The following is a 25872-nucleotide window of genomic DNA, read 5'->3' as shown; positions in this document are numbered from 1 at the left end:
TTTAATCATTGCAATTCAATTCAATTGAAAATCCAAATGTGGCCTTAGGGTGTGTTTGGATGTTCAATTTAACTGAATTCCAATCCGTTTGCTTTTTAGAGAGGATGGTCATTCAATGTGCATTGGATGGTGCTAGCCATACTTGGGAAATTCATCTCTATTGAATGGAGTCACCACATTTTGATTCAATTGAATATTGAAATGTAGCCTTAGATGGTGTTTGGATGCTCAACTAAACTGAATCACAATCCATTCTATTCCTTGTAGACAAAATGGCGATTGTCGCCATTTTGATTCACAACCACAACTGAAACCATGATTCCAATTCAGAGCATTTCAAGTTGGAATTAAAACAATCACATGAAAGTCTGTGCGGAAGAGTGTGCCCTCAAGATCTAACTTTAGTTTACATGATATGGGACCTTTACAAAGCCAAGGATAAACAGTTCAAATCTAACAGTCCACCTAATCACTACTAGAGTAGATGGGTCTAATCACCCATCTAATTCTATAGTATAGATGGCATCGGATTATGATTTATGGTTTATACCGTTCAAAGGAAAAGTTAAATGGACAAATATCAATATCTCAATTTTCTTTTTACTCTTATTGTTACTTGATGTGTCATTCCAACCCACCTATTAATGATTGCCCACAAGTGGTCCCCACTGGCTTGTGTATGCAATCTGGTCATTTGGCCTTTATTGAGTTATCACAATCCAATTCAATTGAACATCCAAACACAGCCTCGAGGTTGAATTCCTTGTTGAACTGAATTGCAATTCACTCAATTCATCAAGAGAGGAAATGACCAAATAAGGCATTGCCATTTCAATTCATACTGCAATTCCATGAATCCCAAGTTGGATTTGAAACAAGAGTAATTCCAATTTGAGAACTAGTCCCTCATTATGAATTCAGGCTAGCAAACTCAGGACTCAGGCTCGACTCGATCCGCTCAACTCGGTATTGCGACTCGGTCTACTATGGCCAATTTCATTCTTGCAACTGAACTAGATGATCACGATTCAATTCAATTACACATCCAAACACAGGATTAATTGAACTTTTAGCTTAAAGCGTGTTTGGTTGAACCAAATATCATGATATTTGGGGCATCCAAACGTGCCTTGCCATTTTTTTTTAAAAAAATGCTGTAAACAAGATATCAGGAAATTCCAAATCAAGCCCACAAATTTCAACAAACAAACACAATCTCATTGTAATAAAAAAAAAAAATCTCTTTGATTCATCGATGGACAGACGGATCAAATACAAACAACTTCAAAATAGAATTCAAATCCTCAACAATGACCAATCATCTGAATTTAAATTAGAACACCCCCTCTCACTATAAATTAAGCACCACACTCATCAAAAATCTTTCTTATAACCATACTATAAATCCAGTAAAAACCACCAAAACCAATCCATCCAGCGCACGGAATCTGGTCCGATAAGAAGAAGCCGATGTCGAGGATTTGGAAGAAGATCCATCTCCCGAACCATCCGATATAGCATCGCCTGCCGGCGCAATGTCGGGAGCTGGGGCAGGGGCCGGTGACGGCGGCGGGGGAGCGCCGAAGATTGCTTCAGGTAGAAGGACCTTATCAACTTGATACAATGCAACTGGGTCAGTTGAATGGACACTGCTACTAACGTTTGTGTTAGACCATCCAGAGCTGACATGGACTGTCCCAGTGACGTCGGTGAAGTTCAACGTGTAGGACCCGCCTGCGAGCGTGCTGACCGGGCCCGATCCACTGAGACTTTTGAAATCAGAGAGAGTGTAGTATTGGGGCAGTGCATGGAAGAGGAGGAGAGATTTGAGCTGGTCTTGAGTGAGGTTTGAGAGAGAAGGCTTTTTGAGAGATGAGAAGGCAACATCTTTTGGAACAAAGATTGTAATTCCTTGTTGGGTGTTGTTTGCTTGATCTTGGAGTGTTTTGATGACTTGGGTTGATTGGAGATAGTTCAGGAATTTTTGGAATGGGCCAGCTACTGAGAGGAGAGCTGCAAGGTTTACGAAGTCGGGGGCCGGTGCAGGGGCCGGTGATGGGGGCGGGGACGGCAACGGAGATGGAGACGGAGATCCGACGGTTTGAGAGGTGGTGGAATGAGAATTCAGTAGGACTAGTGTTGTGATGATCATGAGTATCTTGGGAAGCTCCATTGATGAGTGTGGTTTCTGCAAGAACAGGAACTGATCAATGTAGGTAGATTTCTACCTTGTTTCAATCATGGGTGTGTTTGGTTGCACTAAATATCATGATATTTCATGATTAATCAGTTTATTTTGGTAGAAATTTTCATGATATTTGGTGTAACCAAACACACCGCAAAGGAAAAAAAAATTGTTGAAATGGTTATATTTATAGAATTTTCTACTAAACTCATTGATGTGAACGATCCAGGCCGTTTGTCGAGTGTGGCATGATGTGTATGTATTTTGGCCGAAAAACTAGGTCGATCTGATCGTTCGATGAGCGGGCTAGGCCATATGTGTATATTATAAATGGGTGGTTAAAATAAACTGATACAGTTGGCTATATTCGATACACATTTGTGGCCCACTTGATGAAAGCACTGGCTTAAACTTTGGGCCATTGAATGTTCATGGCCAGGCCAGCCTGATGATCGGCCTGGATCTTGCACAGATGCACATGGGTGTCGTTTGTATGACTTCAGTCAGATCTTTGTACCAACCAATGATTTTTCTTGTCTTTTAAGGTGAGTGTTTGGTTGCACCAAATTTCATTACATTTCATGATATTTGGTGCAACCAAACGCGCCCTTAAATAAAAGAACAGACACCTCACCAAAACCAGATCTTTTCAATTTCAATCCAAGAAACCAAACTAACAGAAACAATCAAATCAACTAACTATCATTTAGATCTTAGTCATTTCAATCCAAGAAAAATGGCTCCTAAAAATCCCCATGGACATAAATTGCAATCCAAATAAATTGCAATAATGCTGTCAATTGTCTATCTTATTTTGCTTTTATGGGTTAAAATCCTTGTTAACAAGCTTTTTACAGAAAACCCAACTCCCCAAACCACACAGTTTTCAAGCTATCATCAAATGGGCCCCACCATCAAAACCAATGGACGGCCGGTAATCCATCCAAGTGTACAAGCACGGCCCATTTGATGAGGAGAGCACCCCCATTTTTGCACCAAGGATCTTCATGATGGGGCCCACCTTTTGAACGGCTTGGATATCCTCCACATGCGACAAACCGGCGGGAAAATCTGTGTAGTATAGTAAGCTTAGCATACAACATTTTGCATGGGAATCATTCCTCCGTATGAATCACCACCATTTACAAACCAATTAAGAGAAAAGCAACAAAAAAAAACGCAATGCAAGTAAAGATCTCTTTGTAACCAACATTAAACGGTGGTGATACACATCGATCTGGACCGTCCAAATATCACGTCCTACCATGCAAGTACCATAGCCTGAAAATCAGACTGATCGGATATCATGATGATCACGATCGTTCAATCAATCCATTTCCCAGGCAACGCTTCATCGATGACAAGGTCCGCTACACGGACGGTTGAGATCAAAAAAATCTAACCAGAGTCTACCCCAACATCCATATAAATGCAAATGAGAGATGAGATCTAAGCTTACCAACCTGATTAGAGGAGGGAGAGAAATGGAGGGTGGAAAATGCAAGTTGGGTGTGGCAAAGGAGAGGGGGGACTATATAATGAGATAGGCTGGTGGATGGGGTAGTAGGTACAACCATGACAGCACATAAAGAGGGTGTGGACACTAAAATGTGGGGTTGATTTGCTTTACTTAAGCTGCAAAAACAGCTACTTTTGGGAAAGTTCTAATGTGAGGTGGGCCATCAAAATCAACGGCCAACTAATTATTATTATTTTTCTTCTCCTTTTCCCAAACTTACACTCTACACAATTTTGTATCGTGACAGGATTTCTCTCCAATATGTCGGCATGAGATTCTCATCTGGACCGTTGGTGGGCTTGATTTGGGCTGGGCCCAATGAGAATGGCCCAATTTTCATCTTGGGAGCTGATAAACGGCCCACATGAAGCCTCAGATGGACCTAAGCTCAGGTGGGCCTTCGCTACAATGTTGATCTACGTGACTATTGGATCATAAACCGTCAATTTGGTGGGCCCCACAGAGTGCGAAAACTCCGCTCACGACCCAAATCTCTGTATGATTGCAATAACGAATTTTGGAATTTCTTATTGCATTCGCCTTGTAGCATACTCTGGCGGATTACATTAGATATCATACACATGCACTGTCCATTTATGATATCGATCAAGCCATCCAAATCAAGGCCCATTTTTAAAATAAAGATGATAAGATAATATCAACCCTCAATTTTCGTTTGCTCTATATTTTCCATTGATCAGTTTGAATTTCCACCGTCCATTTGATGGCTACTGATCAGAGGATAGGATAATCCTGTGGACACAACATCTGGGTAGGCCCCACCATCGTAAGGCGATGATTTGAACGGTCTGGATTGCAATATGAATATGAAGCAGATGTATGCATATGCATGATCCACCGGACTATAGAAGAGTTAGGCAATCCATGTGGTTTTCCAAAACAAGGGCCAGATGTTGCTCCCACCAGAAGCCATGACATAGATGGTTGAAAAATAAAAATAACGTCGACCCAAGTTTCAATCACATCCATTGGCTAAAGACAGCTAAACCTCCATGTAATTTGGTCAAGTGGTGGGGTCCATATCTATAAATGGTTGAGGAGGAAGAGACGTGGGAAAATGATAACAAGATGACGAACGCTACCAGAAATTGTTGTCTGCAGGAACACCACCATATTGGCTCAACAAAGCTGTTAATCTGGTGGGCCCCGCTCTGGGTGGCCCATGGATTTAAAAAATGGCAAAATTAATAAAAGACATTTTTATTTTAATGCATAGACACGTAAAAATGATTTGATCTCATTATATATATTATATATAGAAATGGTCCTATGCGGTCGACCTCATTGGAACTTCCCATTAGGTCGAGGTGTGTGGGCCCCACCATGATGTGTGTCGAACATCAACACCATGTATTTGATGGGTCCCCTTTAAATTATGGGATATGCCCAAAAATAAGCCGTATACAGAACTCAGGTGGGCCATATCATCAAAATCATGTGAAGACATTCCTAAAACATATAAAAGCACTTTGTGGGGCTCACTTGATATTTGGATGTCTGAAACTTGGTCTAACCACTCATCCAAGTGGGACACACATAATTGATGGGCTGGATTTGTGAAACACATCTCAATGGGCCCAGCAAATGATTATGAATGTTTTAATGGGAGGGTAACTCCTCTCAACTTTTGTATGTGGTGTGGCCCACACAAGTCATGGATTGACTTGATCTTTAAGCCAGAAGCCCAGCATGGAATGGTGCATCTGACTGATGGGGTAGATCTTCGACACACATCACAGTGGCGCCCACACAGCTCGACCTCAGGGGAAGTTCCCATGAGGTTGAGATGCATGGGCCCCACCGTGATGCGTGTCGAAAATCAACACCCTGCATTTGATGGGCCCCCTTTAAATTAGGGGATATCCCAAAAATCAGCTGTATATAGAACTCAGGTGGGCCATACCATCTAAAAGCATGTGAAGACATGCTTAAAACATATAAAAGCACTTGGTGGGGCCCACCTGAAATTGGGATGCGTCTGAAACTTGATCTGACCCCTCATCCAAGTGGGACACACACAATGGATGGTCTGGATTTGTGAACCACATATCAGTGGGCCCAATAAATGATTATGAATGTTTTAATGGGAGGGTAACTCCTATCAACTGTTGTATATAGTGTGGCCCACCTAATTCATGGATGGACTTGAATTTTAAGCCTGAGGGCCACCATGGAATGGTGCATCTGACTGATGGGGTGGATGTTCGACACGCATCACAGTGGGGCCCACACAGCTTGACCTTATGGGAACTTCCCATGAGGTCGACCGCATAGAATCATTTCCCACACACACACACATTAAAGATCTTCCATTGATACATTTTACTGTTGACTAACATGAGATGGGGCGCACGGGAAGATGTGCGGTCCACATGATGAATGCTTAAAATCCAACCTGTTGATCGTATGCATCAGCTCATGTTACCTCCTGGGGCCTAAAATCAGGCTAATTCATGAATCAGGTGGACCACGCCACAGGGAACAGTGTTGCAGAGAATGCCCACCCTTGATTTGCACGGAGGGCTGACATTCAGACCGTTCATCTGGTCTGGATGAAGGGTCGATCCGAAAATCAGACTGCTTTGAAATTCAGATCGGCCCCGTAAATCAAGGGTTAGCATCTCGCCTCACATTGTTCATGTGTTGTGGCCTACTTCAGTACTGATAGATGGGTTGGATGGCCTTCATGCATCACATGGGCCCCACATTTTCAATACATGGAGGTTAAATGATTTTCAGGTGTCTACCAAACGGGCCTGAAAACCGTCTTTTTTTCTTTCTTTTTTTAAAAAAAAAACAACACTTTCGAGGACCGTCGAAAAGACAGAGATCGGCTGTTACCATCCGTTAGATGTAGTTGAGTAAAAGAAGAAATATTTTAATAAAGACGGGTCATTATATAAGTTTACTTGAAAATTAAGGATTTAATAGATTCATTGAATGACTTTAAGAAAAGGGGTGGGCCATTTTGTCTTCTCCACCTTTCACTATTGGAGTAGTTGTATTAAAAGCCCATTGTTTTAAATTCTTGTGTTGTGGCCTACTTGAGTTTGATGAACAGATTGGATGGCCTCCATACATCACATGGGCGCCACATCTTCACAATACAAGAACTACTCAAACACCTCCAAATGAGGTCAAATCATTTTTAAAGGGGGCCTGAAAAACGTTTCTTCATTAAAAAAGAACACTTTTGAAGGCCATCCAAAAGATAGATTGACAGTCGCCGTCGTTAGATGAAGTTGAGTAAAAGACGAGATATTTTAGTTGAGACGGTCATTATAGAAGGATTGCTTGAAAATGAAGGATTTAAGAGATTCAAAGAATGACTTTAAGAAAAGGGGTGGGCCATTTTGTCTTCTCTTCCTTTTTATCATTGGAATAGTTGTACGAAAAACCTACTATTTTAAGGTTTATTCAGTTCTTGTGTTGTGGTCTACCTGAGTTTGATGGATGGGTTGAATGGCTTCCGTACATCACATACCCGCATCTTCACAATACAGATGCCACTCAAACGCCCCCAAACAAGGTCAAATCATTTTTAGGCGTCCACCAAACGTTTCTTTATTAAAAAAGAATACTTTTGAGGACCATTGAAAAGACAGAGATCTATGGTCACCATCCATTATATAGAGTTAAGTAGAAGACGAAATATTTCCATAGAGACGGGTCATTATATGAGGATTACTTGAAAATAAAGGAGTTAAAAATGCAAAGAATGACTTGAAGAAAAGGACTGGCCATTTTGTCTTCTCTACCTTTCACCATTGGAATAGTTGCATGAAAAGCCCACTGATTTTACTTGGGCCTGTTTGGATGCATCTCCCCACAAATCCCTTTTTCGTGGTCGACATTTTCTCAACTCATAGAAAACATGGAGTTTGGCTCAAAATGGCGTTTGGGGTGCATCCAAACAGGCCCTTTACTCTCTATGAATAAAAGAATCTCTCTCTCTCTCTCTCTCTCTACAAGAAATAAATCATTCCCGACATCACCCAAGAGATCTTGAACACCCCAAATGAAGCTAGCAAACAGGCAATAAATAAACAGGTGATTTACCAATTCCACATCAATTAACACAAGGAGCACGTATTGGGAATGAACATCGACCTAATCTAGGTCAAGGTTCTACAGTGGAATGTCGAAATGGTGTTTCCACATTCCCATTGTTCCCTCTAGTGTAGCCCACCAGAGCATTTGATCATAATAGGCTACAAGAAAACCTGATGGAAGGAGTGAATGTCACACACAAATAAGGCAAGCCCCACATGAATTAAATGACGCAGCCCACCACATAAATCCATTTTGTTAGTTGGTGCAAATTGCGTGCTTTCTTTACCAATCCATCCGACCATATACTGGGCCTGCGATGGATAGGATGTTTGTAAAGATGGGATCTCAAGCCCAACCGGGTGGGCTACTAGTTATATAGTCTTCCCTGCTGGTAACTTCCATCATGTGACAACTGAACCTTCCAACTGAGAATCACCCATTGCAGATATCAGGCCCATCTACTCGCCTCACCATAGAAAACAATGTCTATTCATGGATAAATAGCAAAAGACTAAGTGCGGTCCACTCGACAAGTGGATGGCGAGCCTTGTGATGGGGCCAACCTATTAGGCAGGTTACATGAAAAGATGGAAATAATTCACTGGTGGACCATAACATTATAATTCAACTGATTAGACTTGAGACCTCATATATATAAACCACACTTAATGGACATTTCTAACCATATGAATAGACAGTTTTTAAATTAATGATAGAAAACAAAAATACTTAGGCTCAAAAGCAATGTGATGGATAGGATTTTCTAAAAGGTTTAATTATTGTAAGGAAAAAAAAAAAGTGCCTTTAAATTTTCTAGCCAAATAAATGAACAGACCTGATTGATAATTTAACCTGCCACATCATCACTCATTGCGGGTTCGCTCGAAGATTACAAAAACAAAAAATGGTTTTCTTATCCACTGCATTTCAAATGCACTGTTTTTGCCTAAAAGTCAGACTGCTTCACTCCTCCGGTGAGCCATGGTGTATAAAACAAACGGCGGACTGAAACAAATTGCCTCGTAGCTATCCGTTTGTTCTGTACAATATGGAATTCCTGAGAAAAAGAAATGAACGAAAAAAAAAAAAAAACTTTTAATAGCCAGAAGATACAAAATAGTGTGGCCCACCTGATGGAAAGATAGAATGTCTCACGAGTGTACCATATCTGCATGTGTGGTTGCATGTGAATGAGCATGGATCTTTATATTTCAGTCACATATCCTTATAACTTCTGCCAAAATGATGGTTGCTACAATACTCACCAAGTAGAAATCGTAAAATTGGATGCTTGGGATTGTCCAAAGGGCAGACTTTTGGTCCACCATCCAACTACAATTGGGCTATATAATTAAATGATGATATTATGGGTTTCATTGGCAAAAGGGTCCCATTTAGTAAAATGCTGGATCCACATGCATTCCCAGTCACCCACACGGGGTTGGGGTTGGGGTTTGGGTGAACAGCAAGTATCGTGGGTATGCTCTACCCACAGATGCGAGTTCCATTCCCTTCCCCGGGATTACCTGATGCACGTGGTTTGCAAGTGACTGCATGCATCTGCAGGGAATAATCTTGCCTCAAAAGGGGGAGGGACACCCTGACATTATCATTAAAAAAAAAAAAAAACATTCCCCAGTCACCGATTCAGGGCATTCCCAGGTAGAAGTGGGCTTTGGTGAAAATGCTCACAAGCAAAGAGAAGGGCCCGTTATTTGCTATGGGGACCTCAACTCCAAATGCCCATTCAATGCTGATATGGAATTGTTACAAGCATTGCAGTCTCCTGGAATCTCACATTAAACTAACCTGGCCTTTGAAACAAATCTGAAATGCTCCCAACAGAATCAAACGGCTGTGAGCTTACAACGAACACATCAAGTTCTGCAATTTTAGAGGACCTGTCCTCCCACCCGTTGTATCAATCCAATGACAGAAGCATATTACATTACATTCCCTTATGATGGATGGTGAATAAACCCAATCAGCTATCTATGATCTCTAGCATCACATCGATGACAGTACAAAAAAAAAAAAAAAAAGAGGAACGCAAGAAGGCGGGAATTTTTTTTTAAAAAAAAGTTGGAGATTTTGATGCACCTCGGATTTCAATTGACGAGCTTTCTCAAGACGGCTTCAGCACGCTGCTCGAATCTCGGTAGAGCCCAATCATGCTGTACTATGTCCAGACTGTCTTTCTCTGCACTCAAGCTCTGGAACACAAACCGAAATTCAATAGAATCGGATAGAGAAAATCTTAGTAAAATAGACTAATTTATATACCTTACCAATACCATCATCTAAGCCTTATCACAACCGATTGGGATCATCAAAAAAGCCTTTACCGATATAAGACGGTTTTACTTTAAAAATGCAAGTTTTCAAATCCATTAACATTTCAAGGGTCACACTCTGGTGGTACCCGGCAGAAGTGGGGCCCACATAATGCATGCATGGCATGCAACCACTATAAGCTTAGGGTGGTACCAGTACCACAGGAGCACACCCAACATTCCAAGAGATCGGCTAACACCTTTTCTTTTTCGTTAAGCCAAATTAAAATCACTTTTTTCACAAAAACTACTATGTTTTATATATTTTTTATTTTTTTTAAAAAAAAGTAAAAAAATTATTTAAAAAATTGCGAGGGAGGTCCAGAGATGGGGCTAACCTATGTGATTAGGTAATAAAACAGTATTACATAAACTTACATGGACAGAAATTTTATATTTCTGATCTAAAATATATGCACCATGTATGTGAACCTATGACATGACCAGTTCTAGAGTCCGGGTAAAAGTGGAAGGTTGATGCTTGGTGGGCAGCTCATTGTAAAACTTTTGCCAGTCCACCTTTTAAAAGATGTCCACAAGCGACTCAAGAATTCAAAATGCGAGTTATAAGTCTGACATGTTCCTTCTCTCTAAGTGACTTTGCATCTAGAGCATCTAAACGACTGCATGCAGCAATGAAACAAATTCCAAAACCATTACCCTTTCAGTTGGGAAATGACAGATGGGTGGTGTGCGACTTGGGCAGGTTTGATCAGGCTAAGTGTCAACTCTGAGCCCAACCAAACCTCAAGAGGATCCAACCAGTAACCCAACCTCACCCAACCCATATTCCAACCCGAACCTAGCCCAAAGTCCTCCATACTCGACCCAGCCAGAACCAAATGGATGTGATTATTCCCAACCTGACCTAACCCCGAATTTGCTCAACCTGCTGAAGCCCACCCAAGGACATTGTCGGGTTCAGGTTGATCTGAACCCCAAGTTGCAGCCCTAATATATAGGTTTCAGGATGAGCAAACCATGAAATCAGAAAAAAAAAAAATAATAATAATAATAATAATAAAAAATCAATTGCAACATATAATCTACCTTTGAAGGATCAAATCCAAACCCACTCATTTGCATCATCCGCTGTGTGTCATCTGTGGCTGCATCAACCCAATCATCTATCAGTCCCAAAAGTAACAATAAATATGAACAATAGAGTCGAAACCCTATTTTCAGCATTTCTATTCTCTATCTCTTTAAGAACTTTAAAAAGAAAACGTTTGTGTATCTAAAATGTGAACCATCAAATCTTTAAAACAGAAAGAAAACAAAACAGTACAGACCATTTTCTTCTCCCAGAATGAGACTGAATAGACCCCTCAATCCAAACAGATTCAGAAAATACCTGATAAAAGAATAATGAAAAATCATTATAAAAAAAACAAAAAAAAACTGTTGAAGATCATGCATGAATTGCAGTGCTTAAAAGTTAAGACTCAAATCCAAGAGTACTTCAGTGGAAGTGGTAGAAGATCATGGAAATGGAATGCATGTGACTGAATAGGTCAATTACCATGAGCGACTGCTGACATAGCTAACATCGACGGTGCTCAAGTCAATCCCGTTCTGTAACATTGACCTGAACCTCTGGGTTAGCGGAAAGGGTATCTTGGCTGCAAAAAAGAAACATAAGCCAGTAAAGAAATAAGTATCCATATCATAACATCTAATAGAGTGTCTTTAGCAAAAGGTATAGATAGGAAAGACAGGTGGTTACATAGCACATTGTTTATCCTGATGCTAGACATCAGAAAACTTGTAAAAGAAAAATTGCTCCAAATGAATTAAGGCTGCTTCAAATGGGCAACAGAACTGAAATGAAGTGTGAAATTCCATTCATTAAAGATGAACAAACCACAAGGAGGTTTACTAAATGAAAACAACAGCAAAAGCAAAGTCTTCAAATGACGAGCAACTGTCTCGTCACTCTGCACCGAGAAGCTGAATAAACATGAATACAAAAGAAGCAGAAGTTTCCACGCAGAACAGAAGCAAGAAATCACCAGCGAGACCCGTCGCAAAGCGCAGCATCAGGGCAGGTCAGGTACCTGACTCCCTGGTTGGTTTTAATATAAATATTACATATATACACTAGAGAGGGATGCAATAAATCACATCAAACAGTAAAAAATAAATAAATAATCATAAGGATAGATGGTCCTATCAACTTGATGTTTGTAAAGTTGCACATTATGGCAAAGCACACCTGATAAGATGGTTTGATTATGAAGCACACCGCCATTTGGATTCCATTATGACCTCAGCCACTATCACACTCCACATCCTCATTAGTTAACCCATCAGTCAATAGGTGATGCCCACTAGAATGTGTATAACCCTTATGTGAATCACGGTAGTCTCAACACAACATCACTGATGCTGTATTCATATGGACCACTAGCAGTTCTCATATTCTCTTCAGACAATCTGACAACAGAGCTCATTAGTTCTACAAATACTACATATCAGTCCACTAATCTCCTCAAATAACCAAGGACGTGCTTCATGGTTGTCCAATGCTCTAGTCCCAAACTACTCTTAAACTTACTGATGTACCCAATGGAGAAAACAACCAACTGATGTACTGCACAAGGTGGCATATAGTAGACCTTGCAATGCAGTCCAAAACTGCCTTGGGATAGACTCTAATAACAGCTTTCAGCTTCAAACTAGGGTCATTCTTCTTTGGGAAGAACTAAATCATGCCTTAAAGGCACACTCGTCCCCTCTTAAGAGTCTTCCAAAGAAAAATCATCAACACCATGACATGGGTGTACTGACAAAACCAATGCTGGAAAACATAAACATTATAGTTATCCATGTCCATATTGTGGATTCCTCACATGAAAACAGGGAATGTAATCCATAAAAACACAGTTCCTATCTTATATCAAATAGTCAATGAAAAGCATCTAACTGATACTTTCCTCATCCATCCATCCTGAGAGCATGGACGAGCTTACCCATTTGCTTATGAAACAATGTCATGAACATATCTCTAACGCTAGATCTTTGATGAAGCAACAAACATATTCATTCATGAAGTTGTCATCAATAAGCTTAATGTCATATCAACAACCGGCACAATGTCTCGTTACAAAATAGATGCACCTACTTCCAGAAGCATTAAATCCAGCGAATTCAATGCCCAATAAGCGTCTTTTTACGAAAAGGACATTTTGATCATATTTGATTTTAAGCATGATGTACAAAATGGATAGGGTAGGGCGTGAAGTTTCTAATCCCCCTCTTTTATCAACTTAGTACGCCAAATAAATACAATGTAAACTCGATGTACGTGCTGGTCAATCATGCATTGTCATCTGATCAATTCCTATTCACAGGGTCCTTTTCATGTGAAAGACTAACCTTAGCATTCATCAAACTATTTGACATGGACTTGATGAAGATAGAGCCACTGAACAAATAAATATTGTCTAACAAACTTGCAATAGACACCAGTTGGACATAAAAAGAACAGTTATGACCAAGTCTCACCCAATGCTAAATACAAATTAATGCATTTCTTAACATTCAAAGTACAGAGTCACTATGCAAATAAACATTGTCCAACAGACTTGCACCAGTTGTACAAAATGAAACAATCATGATGAAGTTTCCAAATTCTGAGTGGATTGCCATTTTTGCCAGATTTCCTATTTTGATATTGATAGTCCAAATTCGCTATAATCTCTCAAACTGAAGTCTTCTTATGATCTGGAGAAAAGTTTGAGAGAGAGAGTGAATGATCTCTCAAACAAAAGTCCTCTTATGATCTGGAAAAAAGTTTGAGAAAGAGAGTGATCTGGACTAAATTGGATTTTATGACTGTTCTTGGAACTTCCCTATTTCCAGTTTTAATTTTGGGAACATTGAGGGAATCTTTTTTTTTTTTTTTTTTCGTGGATCTTTTTTACAATTATCAGGTTTCTAGAACATCAGACATCTATGGTCCAGATTTGATCAAAACACAGATTACAAGCCTGACGGATCTTGATGATTTCTCGTTTTGCATGAAATTACAAAACTGTCACAACTAGACATATTCCGCGAACAGTCATAACATTAGATTGGGGACAAATGTTTGAGTCCAATTTTTTTGGTGGTTAGTCCATGAATGAACTATAACCATGAAAATTTTGGGACCGATCTTGATACCATTTGATGTGCTGTTTAAGGATTTTACAATTATTGCACAGTACTCCTATCCCCACAGATTGCAATATTCGCAAATAGGCCACATCATGCAAATCCGTCATCAAGGAACAGAAGACCATTGGGTTAGGCTTTTAATCCATCTCCAAATCTGAGTTGATGAGGAACCTGTACGATTCAGCCCAGTTTAAATGAGATATGTTGTGCATGAGTCAAACTGAGATTGGTAATAGATCTCATATATTCAAACTGAGATAGGTCATAGATATCATATATGTGAGCTGCTGCCATAGATCTATCCATCTAGTATGGCTATAGTATGTAATTGCATGGCCAACGTCATGAATCACACATGAGGCCCGCTAGAATGGATGATTCAGTGCTTATTGGACTCCCAGTATCAGTGGGAACAATATCAAAAGCAACGTCTTGGCAGTGATTATGGCTAATTGGTTTCCAAAGTATGGACCAATGATTTTTTAACCATGGAATATGACTCCATCTTTTTAGAAGTGATGATCCTCTTTTTTTCTGAAACACGTTTTAATGTGATCCTTTAAAGGTTTTGATTATCATTCAATAAAAAAGCCACAAATATTGCATTTTTAACATTAGTGTGAAGCAACACACCTGCAACAAAACCAGAGAAGAAGAAGTTCACCCACGCAAAAGTAAGTGTCTGAAGAAGTAAAAAAAGACACAGAAATAGAAGGGTAAGTGGTCATGTTTGAACATTAAGATGAGATGTCATGATAAAATACACATATTGTAATACCTGTGGTATGATCATTGAGAGGTTCTTCTTCATCATGTCCATAGCCATGTTTGGATCAGAAAACATTTGAGCTTGCGCATTTTGTGCCTGCCCCTTAGGAACGTGAAGCAACCCATTCTCCTACCATGAACATAAATACAGAAGGAAAATTTTAGCACAGACTTCTTGAACATCAATAAGTCAGCCGCACACATTAAAAATTTTAAGATCTAACAACACTTGAAAGGATGGCAATAGAAAGATGGAGTCTAAACTAATTTTAGAGACAAGCAGCTGCATTGGTTCAAACACATTGAAGATATCCGCATTGTAATCAAAATAATGACATAATGATAAGTAAATACAATAAAAAATGGAACTAAAAGATCAAGTATATCTAGTTAACAGCTTTAAAAAATTAAATATCTAATAAAAATTAACAAAAATACCCACAAATTTTAAATTTAAAAAAATAAAAAAATAAAAAAAATAAAAAAAATTCCATAATGTAACTAGCTAATATCAAACTACAAATCCTGAAGCCTTTAAATAAAAACTTACTGAATTTAACAAAAGTTAATGTCGATAACAACGACGGTCATCATATCAACCTCATCATCCATGTCGATGCCAAGCAACACCACAGAATTTAATATATCATATACAATTATCTAATATTTTAATCATAACTATTATTACTTGAGAAAATTATGAAAATGCCCTCGGGTAAGCAGATACGGAATAGGGTTATGTCCATATCCAACCCACTAAGAAGTTGGGTGACCAAGAGAAAAAATTTTGAATCAGGTAAAAGTTCCATATCCATATCTGATTTTCTCAGATCGGAAATGTCAAATAATCAGGTAAACGGATATCCATTGCCAGCCCTAATTCCAATGAAGGTCACGTACATCCTCTTGGGATGACCATGTTTGTGTGACAAAAAGGTTAATATGATCAATCCAAGAGGATGTCCGTGACCTTCATTGGAGTGATCTCACACCCCAAAGATTCTTGGTATTAGTCCAAGAGAAGTTTACTAAACATCGTTGCATCACTATAACAGAAGTATCATTCACTAAGCAATCTTGTACAGCTTAGGGTGTTTCTCTATCTTAAGTTTCAATCATTAAAAGCAAAGAGATGGTGTATCGAGTAACTTTGTAGCTTGATGCTAAGTTGGACGACGCAAGAGAGCAGGCTTCCACATATTATAAGTTGCATCAGATGGAGAAACGAGATACAGTCACCGCAGGCGGTTACTGGACTTAGGTTGAAAGCAATGAGATGGCTTTCAAGCCAACATTCATTGAAGAAGCAAAGGAATTCAGTGGGTACAGTGACAATTCACCTCTGAAAAGGGCCACAGAGAGAACAATTACTGTAAGAGGGAAGGTGCCAATGCCAATGGTGTTGTTGTAAGGGACTCTTTGCGTGATTCATCTAATACTGACAAACCTGCTTATGAAAATCTTGCCAACACCGTCCTTGATGAAGATGATCATGAAACAGGTAAAAAGGAAAAGGTTGACCCTTGAGTAAGTTCCACACCAGTGAGTTGAAATGAAGCAGCTTGCTCTAGTGATGCATGTCATTGGGACAAGGCAATAACTATCAGTGGAGATCAAAATGCATCATGGAATAAAAAAGATAAGAAAAAATATTTGCAACAATTTGACTTTCTTAAAAACTGGGGGGGGGGGGGATGAGGCCTCTAATAGCATGTAACTTTCTAAAATTCAAAACTTGTGTGTGGTAGTGATGCTTGCCATATGTGTGACAAGAAGGGACACACTTTTGGCCTCTTCTTGTACACACGTGTGAAATGGGCAGGTGCGGGTGGGGTGCTATAGCATTATAGTCCTAATTCATCCATTTACCCCACATTAGATGACAGGAAATCAATTGGAGTTCAGCTGACTAGTCCTTGTTTGGTGTGCTAAACTCACATAGGCCAAGTTGCACAAGAGTCCATGCCTATAAGATGCTGACCATTCATGAGATGGCTGACACTATATGCATGAACTCTTTTCTTCTTCTTTTTTCTTTTTTTTTGGGAAAGATATTGATTTTATTCAAGGCAAAAAGGCCAAACAGAGGAAAAAGAGAAAGAAAAGAGAAAAACAAAGCAAAGACAACAAGAGAGAAAAGGAAAATATACAGGCAGCCACTTAAGACACCCGCTCCCTAATACAAAGGTTAACCCTGCTGATAACCCCAGATAAAGAACAAATATTATTTAGAAAACAGCGCCTATTCCTTTCACAACCCATAAGAACCAAAGAACAGCCAGAAGTGCAGCTCTCCATTTGGACCTCCTCTTGCCCCCCAGTAAATATTGAAGGCCAAGAGGACATTGCTCCATATTTCTCTTGCAAAAAGACTGTGGATAGATAAGTAATCCACCAATTCTGCATCTTTGAAGCAGAGGAGACATATCTGGAAGCACCCTACCCATCTTGCATAAATTGTCGACCGTCAGAATCTGGTTCCTGCCTGCGAGCCAAGCGAAAGCCAACACTTTAGGGGGAGCACTGCAATCCCAAATTGGACCAATCTCAGCGTCCAAAACCTGGATTGAAGAAAAGGAGATTAGATAGTAGAAGGATCTCACAGAGAAATCCCCTGATTTATGAGACCTCCAAACTAGAGAATCCGAAACACCACGAGATGGTGTAAACCCCTTCAGGAGGGATAAGAGAGAAACTAACTCTTCCAATTCCGCATCTAACAAGTTTCGTCGGCAAGGAGGGATCCACACTCCCCTTTCCCCAGAACCAGGGAAACAGCAAGCAACCGAAACTTCAGAGACAGAACAAATCCCATCTAGAATTGAGAAAACTGATCTAAGGGAAGACTCCTCGCACTAGACATCATCTCAACAACTAACCCGAGACCCATCCCCAATGACTAAGCCCAAGCCATCAAACACTTTGGGGGCAATCCGAGCAACACCCTTCCAAATATGAGAGTCAGGATAAAGGGAAGAGTCCTTTATCCACAAACCCTCATGGGATAAGCCGTATTTACCCACAATGATGGACATCCACAAGCAACTCTCCTCAACCCCAAACCTCCAAACCCACTTACCCAACACGCCACATTAACTTCATCCAACCGTTTGATCTTAGCCCTTCTAGCAAAATAAGAAGTACAAAGCTCTTTCCAATTAAGCAAATGAAAATTATCTAATGATACTCCACCTTGCCAAAGAAAATCCATCCTGGGCTTATCAATCCTATCAATAACCAATTTGGAACAACAGAATAAAGACATGAAGTAAAGAGGAAGGTTGGAAAGAGAGGCCTTGATGAGGGTAAATCTTCCCCTTAGAGAGAAAATTACTCTTATGGAGGGAAAGCTTCTTATACATACGCTCGATCACTTTGTCCCACAAATGCTTAGCTGGCTTCCTAACACAAAGAGGAAGACCAAGGTAGGAAGAAGGAACAAGGTATTCCATAATGGTAACGGCCACCATCATTACCTTTACGATACGGGTCGTAACGGCCCCCATAACACTCGTTAAGGTCTCTTTTTAAATTGGGAAAAAATACTCGAAAAACCTGTATCTACTCTATAACGTTGAATTTTTATTTTTTTTGAAAAAACTGTATTTGCCACGTAACAAACCATTATGGGGTTGTTACGGCCTTTACATGGGGCGTAACGGGCAGTTACAGGTCATGTTTTCGATGACGGTTATTACGACTATTATAACCCCACAACGTATAACGGTTGCCACCGTTACCTTTACGTAACGGCCTTTACAAACCCGTAATGGCCTTTATAGCACACCATGAGAAGGATGGACCCCACCCAACACCCACAAACTGAGAGACCTTATTTTGGGATAGATGAATACCCAGTAACTCGCTTTTTCCATATTGACTATAAGACCTGATACTACCTCAAAGCATCTGAGCATCTTCTTAAGATTATCGATCATAGAATCTATCATCACAAAAAATCAACGTATCACTAGCGAACTAAGGGTGACTAACCCAATGAAGGAAACCTGAAACTTGGAAGCACCGGAACAAACACACACACTGACCTTTGACAAGCATACGACTTTAGGCTTTAAAGAAAACCAGGAACAGTAAAGGGGAGAGAGGATCTGATGCAGGACAATTAACCACTTGCTCTAAAAACTCGAACTGTTAGAGCATGGCGAATCAATCCCTTTATCTCATAGCCCAGGCCTCACATCTCATAGGTTAGGGCCTCGGTCGAACCCCACTTGTGGGCCCCAAATCACATAGGTACCACCTCACACGAGCCACCCGAATCACACGGGTGGGGCCCGCCTCTCATGAGCCACCCGCCTCGCACGAGCCGCCCACCCCGAGTGTATCCCCGCATCCCACAGGCTACCCCACTTGAGCCCGGTGTGAAAATGCCCCTGCATTAGGATCCCTTTCAAGGCTTTGAAAAAGCCAAACATATAGCATAGCGATAGCATACGCTACAGGGCGTAGCATGGCTGTAGCACTACGTAGTGCCCTAAATAGCATAAATCCTCTGTAGTGTACGCTACAGGGGTCGTAGCATACACTACAGTTACTTAGCGCGTAGCATATGCTACAATGTATTTTTTTACTAATTTATTTTTTTATTATATTTTTCGTGTTGAGGAATGTGACACTTGTATTGTAATTGATACTTTTAACCAATAGGATTTTTATATCTTTTCATAATTGTGACTTGTGGTTTCAATTAGACATTATTAATTAAAGTGGTTTGCTTATAAAGTTGTTGATGTGATCATTATTTGATTTGGTTTATATGTGGATTGACTTTTGGTAAATGATAACTAATAACTCGTTTGAACATGCTTATAATTGACAAAATGAATCATCTTTTAAGATCTTTTTTTTTTTTCCACTATTTATTATATAATAGAAGTATCGTGTAGCTTACGCTATACACTACATATTTATGCTACACGCTATTGAGGGTTGAGCACTACGCATTACGCTACCGCTATTTAAAACACTAATCAGAACAGAGAACTTAATAGAAGGAACACAGGCCTTACTCCAACCCCTCCATTTGGCACCACACACCACTATATATCCAACATATAAACCAAGAAACTCTAGTCGACGTAGTCATAAGCTTTCTTCAAATCAAGCATACAAATAACACCAGGCCTACCAACACAATGGCAGGAATCCAAGCATTCAGGAGCGATCAAAACACGATCCAGAATATGCCGACCAGCTATAAATGCACTCTGGAATGGAGAAATAACTTTCGGAAGCACTGCCGTCAACCTCCGACTTAGCAATTTAGCTAAAATTTTATAATAGTTGTTGATGAGGCTGATGGGCCAGAAATCCTTCAGGGTAACAACACATTCGGACTTCAAAAAATGGCCAAAAAGGAACATCCCATTATGCATGGACCATTGTCTATGAACAACATAGATTGAGATATCCATGGCTTCGAATATCGGTATCAATGGGCGTATATTTATGGCTTTGAATGTCAGTATCGGTGGGCGTATTGGCCCAACGGAAAAATAATACGATACAGCGTCGTGTATCGGTATTAGAACCATATCGGCCTGTATCAGTCAAATTTTTTTATAGCAAAAAAATATGGAAAAAAATATTAGAAAAATAGGGGAGAAAATGAGATATCCAAGAATATATCTTTTTTGGTGTGTTTTGACCATGTATTTAATGGTTATCGGACCATTCTTTGATGAGAATATCGTCTGTCGATTTGACTTACTGAAAGTCAACTTAATGGGCCCTGATCAAGGTGTCCCGTATCCATTACGATACGACCGTATCAGCCGATACGTAACGGTAACGGCCGACACCGTTACACGATACAGGGTCGAAACGGGCACGCCCTCGATTTTGTGACCGTAACCTCTAGTGCGGCGCATAAGACAACGGGCTTTGGCAAGCAAATAAAAATTTCTTCTTCTTCTTCTTCTTCTTCTCTCTCTCTCTCTCTCTCTCTCTCTCTCTCTCTCTCTCTCTCTCTCCCTCTTTTTTCTTTTCGGTTTCCCTCTCTCTCCCTTTTTTTTTTAATTATTTGCAGGTGTACCACACACTAGCTAGCTGATGTAGGTACATGTCATGCTAAGACGAGCGCTAACACTCCTCGAGCTCTGAGTTGTACGAACGGTTCAAAGGAGATGAAGGTTACATGGGCTCCACAGTGATATATTTATTATATCTACACCGTTCATCTATTTTCAGAGATCATTTTAGAGCACTACCAAAAAAATGAATTATATCCAAAGATCGTCTGGACCACACCAAAAATAGCAGCGGAGACAATGATTTTCACCGTTAAACAATTCATGGGTCCCACCATGATGTATATATTTTATCCATGTCGTTCATCCATTTTGCCACGTCATTTTAGGTTAAGATCCAAAAAATTAGTAATATCCAAATCTCAGGTGGACCACACCATAGGAAATAGTGGTTATAGAATGCTCACCATTAAAAATTTCTTAAGGTCCACTATAATGTTTATTTTCAATCTAACCTATTAATTGGGTCACACTGACATGGATGAAGGGAAAACACACATGTCAGCTTGATCTAAAACTTTTGTAGCCCCCAATAAATTTTTAATGGTGAACGTTTAATTATTGTTGTTTCTTATGGTGCAGTCCACCTGAGCTTTGGATGTGCCTCATTTTTGGGCTCATGCCCTAAAATTATTTGGCAAAATGGATGGACGGTGTGGATGTAACACATTCATCACGGGTGGGGCCCAAAAAACTTTGACACGTGTGCTATGCTTCACAATCCGAGTCCCGCCTAATTCGGGCCCTTAAAAAATTGTACACGAGACATATATTAACTTAAAATTTACCAATTAAATTATGGACTACAATTGCTAACTCATAATGCCAAAATCAAATTGTTTGAATAGTTGTAATTGTTAATTTGTGGATTTTTATTTTTTAAAATAGGGCCTTTTGATTTTTTTTCATGATTCGGTATCTAATAAATATCCACCAATTCATAAGTGAGATAATGGCAATAAATTGCATGAATTTGAGGCTGATTTGGGGCATAGATTGGTCCTCCAAGTCAGCCCCAAATTGGCAACGCCATCTACCTGAATTTAATTTCATTTTTTTAAAGAACTATTGGGAGAAATGATATCAAATTGTTAAGTATATAAATTAGATATTTAGAAAATTGAATATATGAATTTTGTAGTCAAATTTAGGTTACCTGGTTCAAAAATTAATCAGACAGTCCGATACAACTTCTCACCAACGAGTGGACCGTTACACCACTATAAACATGTTCCAATTTATAAATGAATGCATATTTGGAATGCTTAGAATATTCCGAATTTAATCCATATTTTTTTGACCAAAAAAATAAATTTACACCGTTATGGGCCGTTACGCCCCCGTATCGCGGTTACACCCCCATATCCGTATTGGTATCGGAGGGCACCATTACGTCAACCGATACCGATACGGGATACCTTGGCCCTGATTGAACACAGATCAAGCATGATTTGGTCAATTAGGGCCCATTATATTGAAATACAACAAAAGAAGATGAAAATATAAAAAATGAAGTAAATGTTTATCCTTCTTTTAGATTTTTCCCATAATAGTCCACTTTCCTTCGATTTGTCGAATCCTACTCAAATCATTTGTTTTGATCCCAAAATAGATCTAGATCTAGCCTAAGATGAGTTTTTAAGTTTCTCCTATGGTTTAAATCGAGAGAGAGAGAGAGAGAGAGAGAGAGAGAGAGAGAGAGAGAGGACGAGTAAAATTTTGAAGGAAAAAAAAAAAAAAATCAAATTTGGGCTTTTATCGGCCTGTATCAGCCGATACGGACTGATTTGGGTCAGTTTTTTCATATTGGACCGATATGACCATGTATCATGTATTGTCTCGTGCTGAAACAAATACGATACAGCCATATCGGCTGATACAATACCGATATTCATATCCATGGAAACATCCTAATCATTAAATAGGCAAATGTTTCCCCATTCTATATTCACCCTTTTCTTTCCTACCATCCTGTTATAGATCACTTGCTTGGACTGATAAGATTGTCCGATCAGCGGAATTTTGATCATGGGCACTCCAAATTGGTATGGTCTTACCGATGAGATTTTTGTACATACCCAACCAACAGTAGGATCCATCCAACAAACAGATCAACAAGCAACATGTCCCTATCATAGCCAACCCATAGTGGTAAACACCCAACAAACAGGCTGGCCAGCGAGATTTTTCTACACTGGCAAATCCACAGTGAGACCCACCTGATGAACAATCTGGATCACTAAACATCCTGCCAGGTGTCCAGTTCTGCAAACTAACAGTTAGAATCACAAGTGATGCACGGTGCACCAAATAGTTAAATCAGCTTTGCCTGCCCTGTACAAAAACCTGCCAATGGTCCAGATTCAATGGGCAAGTGTTGCCCACGTCATCAGTGCACCTGAACAAGGATGCAGCTTGAGTCAAGCTCAGCCCAAATTTCTGGTTGGTTGGTCTTGGGCTAGAAATCCACAACCCGACCCCAGGTCAATCATGGATTTGCATGATTTTACATGCTTAATCATGGATTTTGGCCCGATTTTGAATTTGTGGAAAATCCAATTCTCAATTTTGGCCTCCGATTTTCAATTTATTGCCTCCGATTTTCGACTTTTGCGCATGTCATCTATGATCTATAAATTATATATGAACCGATTTTTTTTTAATATAATTGCATCACTATTGTCAAACTGCAAATGGTTTAGGTCCCTATACAAAGGAAACATAACTTGTCTAGGTTTTTTTTTTTTTTTTTTTTTGTGATCTTCTGACTTCTAAGTGTATAATAATGCCTTTTTTAATAGCACTGAAGTTACATTGAAAAGTTCACCATTTCCCAATGTTTCCCAAAAACAGCGATACATTACACAATGCATGCGATACTTCCCAGGTGATGCCCGATATGTTTCCCCGCCCCAAAGGTGCCACCGATATCGAAACATTGGAGTTGAGGCCTCAGGCAATCCAACCCAACCCCATATGAACAGTCTGGATCACCGATCGTCATGCAACATATCTAATTTTCATAAGAGCTCAGCACAAGTAGCACCCGGTGCACCCCACGAGCACCCAAAAAATAATAATAATTCTTTTCAAATTTCCACTTCAAAAGTCAATCTTAACGTAATACAACCGAAATAAATTTGAAGTAAATAAACAAAAAATAAGACAATTAAAAAAATAAATAACCTCGTTGCTATAATACGCTCTGCGAGCACGGAATGACTTAGCGGGGATGAAATTCGCAGCTGCTCGCAGGTTCCTCGCGCGAATAATGACTTGCCTAGAAGGAAAAAAAAAAGGAAATTTGCAGACTTCAAAACCCTAGTACGGAGAGAGAGAGAGAGAGAGAGAGAGAGAGATCTAGGGTTAGGGTTTGGAGATGAGAGGTACGGACATACCCTTCTTTGACGATTTTAGCATCGGGCGGTTGGAAAGATCGCATGAGCTTTGAGACGAAGTAGCGAAGGACGCCGATCAGGACCATCACGACGGACAGTGGGATCAGGACCCAGTCTCTGATCGCAGTGTCCAGCACTAGATCTTCCGCCATTGATGATGCAGATAATGAAGATGATGGACGGATAGGATCGCACGGATATCCTTCGATTTCTCTTCCGCCTCTCCTTCTATCGCTGTAGAGAGAGGATTCTTTTGGAGCCTGTGTTGTTTTATTCGTCGAGCAGATGCTAGGTTCACATGCGCTCAAACGCACCTTAAGCTACCATGCGCTCGAACTGTGTGGGGCCCATTCGTAATGTTTATGTGAAATCCAAACCGTTAATATGGTAATAAAACCCGTATTAAATTAATATGAAAAATAATAAGGATGGATATCAAAATTCAAGTGGGACACACCACGATGAAAAATGTACGTTCAAGGATAAAGATTATATATTCGTGTGATGTGGCATATCTGACCTTCTGAATATCCTGTGATTTAGTGTGTTCCTTGATCCTTTCTTTCCTCACCTGATGAATGGTTTGGATGGTATATATAAATCACGATGGACTCCATATTCCATCTGAAAGTTTCTACAATGGGTGTCACGTTTCCATTTGTGTTGTCCACATGATCTATGGGTCGGGATGAATGTTGTCATCTGGAAGTAATATGTATGGGAGAAAGAAGATGGACGGCCTAAATTCTACGAATACGAGAATTTTGCCCCTCACAGCTTGAATGCACGGTAGTAGCTTTAAGGTACATCAAACGCATGTGACGACTTGACTCGCCTAACATGTCCAACTCCATCCGAGCCGAATGGGCGAGTCTATGGAAATGGAGTTGAGTCCGAGTTACCGAATAACTCAATCCAGTCATACTCGGTTCAATCTGTAACTTGGCTCAACACATATCGAAGTATATATATAGTAAAAAATCATAATTTTTATGTATTTCCAACCTTACTCACCACACCCAACTCTAACTCTAACCTAATCACAAACTCTCTCTCTCCCTCCCTTATCAGTCTCATCTTCTAAACCTGTATACTACCCACTACCATCACCACCCTCCTCCTCCTCCTCCTCCTCCTCCTCTGTCTCTCTCTCTCTCATCTTCTAAGCCTCATAACCACCTACCGCCATCACCACACTCCTCTTTCTCTCCTCTTCACTCCCTCTATCCATTATTTCTCAATCCAATTCAGTGTCAACTTAAACCCGACATGGTACTTTTGACCAGGTTGAACTCTGTTCGGATTAGTCCAGGCCAAACTTGGACCTAGATTTGGTCAAGCATGCAGGACTCGGTACTGAGTTGAGTCAAGTTCGGACAAGGCC

The 25872-nt window shown here is 39.9% G+C and overlaps 2 protein-coding genes across 4 annotated transcripts; both read right to left on the bottom strand.

The window, feature by feature from the left end:
- Nucleotides 1-1217: 1217 nt before the first annotated feature.
- LOC131219558 (fasciclin-like arabinogalactan protein 7) lies at nucleotides 1218-3806 on the bottom strand. The gene is made up of 2 exons (XM_058214763.1): nucleotides 3649-3806; nucleotides 1218-2188 (listed from the first exon to the last, which is right to left on the bottom strand). Exons 1-2 carry the CDS (start codon nucleotides 3760-3762, stop codon nucleotides 1388-1390), a joined length of 915 nt encoding a protein of 304 aa, XP_058070746.1. The 5' UTR covers nucleotides 3763-3806; the 3' UTR covers nucleotides 1218-1387.
- A 4560-nt stretch (nucleotides 3807-8366) lies between these two features.
- LOC131219557 (uncharacterized) lies at nucleotides 8367-24744 on the bottom strand. 3 transcript variants are annotated; one of them, XM_058214762.1, is made up of 10 exons: nucleotides 24489-24744; nucleotides 24277-24370; nucleotides 15051-15170; nucleotides 14906-14954; nucleotides 11634-11733; nucleotides 11404-11465; nucleotides 11162-11220; nucleotides 9879-9991; nucleotides 8909-8946; nucleotides 8367-8835 (listed from the first exon to the last, which is right to left on the bottom strand). In XM_058214762.1, the coding sequence occupies exons 1-8, from the start codon at nucleotides 24638-24640 to the stop codon at nucleotides 9887-9889; spliced, it is 741 nt and encodes a 246-aa protein (XP_058070745.1). In that variant the 5' UTR covers nucleotides 24641-24744; the 3' UTR covers nucleotides 8367-8835; nucleotides 8909-8946; nucleotides 9879-9886. The 3 variants fall into 3 exon arrangements, with proteins under 3 accessions (XP_058070745.1, XP_058070744.1, XP_058070742.1); XM_058214761.1 differs by lacking the exon at nucleotides 8909-8946; XM_058214759.1 differs by lacking the exons at nucleotides 8367-8835; nucleotides 8909-8946 and having other exon boundaries at nucleotides 9661-9991.
- Between the last annotated feature and the right edge of the window lie 1128 nt (nucleotides 24745-25872).

The sequence above is a fragment of the Magnolia sinica genome, chromosome 11 (genome assembly GCF_029962835.1).
Source record: "Magnolia sinica isolate HGM2019 chromosome 11, MsV1, whole genome shotgun sequence".
Lineage (NCBI taxonomy): Eukaryota > Viridiplantae > Streptophyta > Magnoliopsida > Magnoliales > Magnoliaceae > Magnolia > Magnolia sinica.
Note: the sequence above shows the minus strand (reverse complement) of the source record. Positions and strands in the feature narration are given on the sequence as shown.

Excerpts from the sequence above, each read along its gene's own strand:
- LOC131219558 (XM_058214763.1), bottom strand. The coding sequence starts at position 3,762 with ATGGTTGTACCTACTACCCCATCCACCAGCCTATCTCATTATATAGTC. Across the intron at positions 2,189-3,648 it reads TCTCTCCCTCCTCTAATCAG|AAACCACACTCATCAATGGA; the intron begins GTTGGTAAGCTT and ends CTGTTCTTGCAG.
- LOC131219557 (XM_058214762.1), bottom strand. The coding sequence starts at position 24,640 with ATGGCGGAAGATCTAGTGCTGGACACTGCGATCAGAGACTGGGTCCTG. Across the intron at positions 11,221-11,403 it reads CATTCTGGGAGAAGAAAATG|CCACAGATGACACACAGCGG; the intron begins GTCTGTACTGTT and ends GGGTTGATGCAG. Across the intron at positions 9,992-11,161 it reads TTGGATTTGATCCTTCAAAG|AGCTTGAGTGCAGAGAAAGA; the intron begins GTAGATTATATG and ends TTTGTGTTCCAG.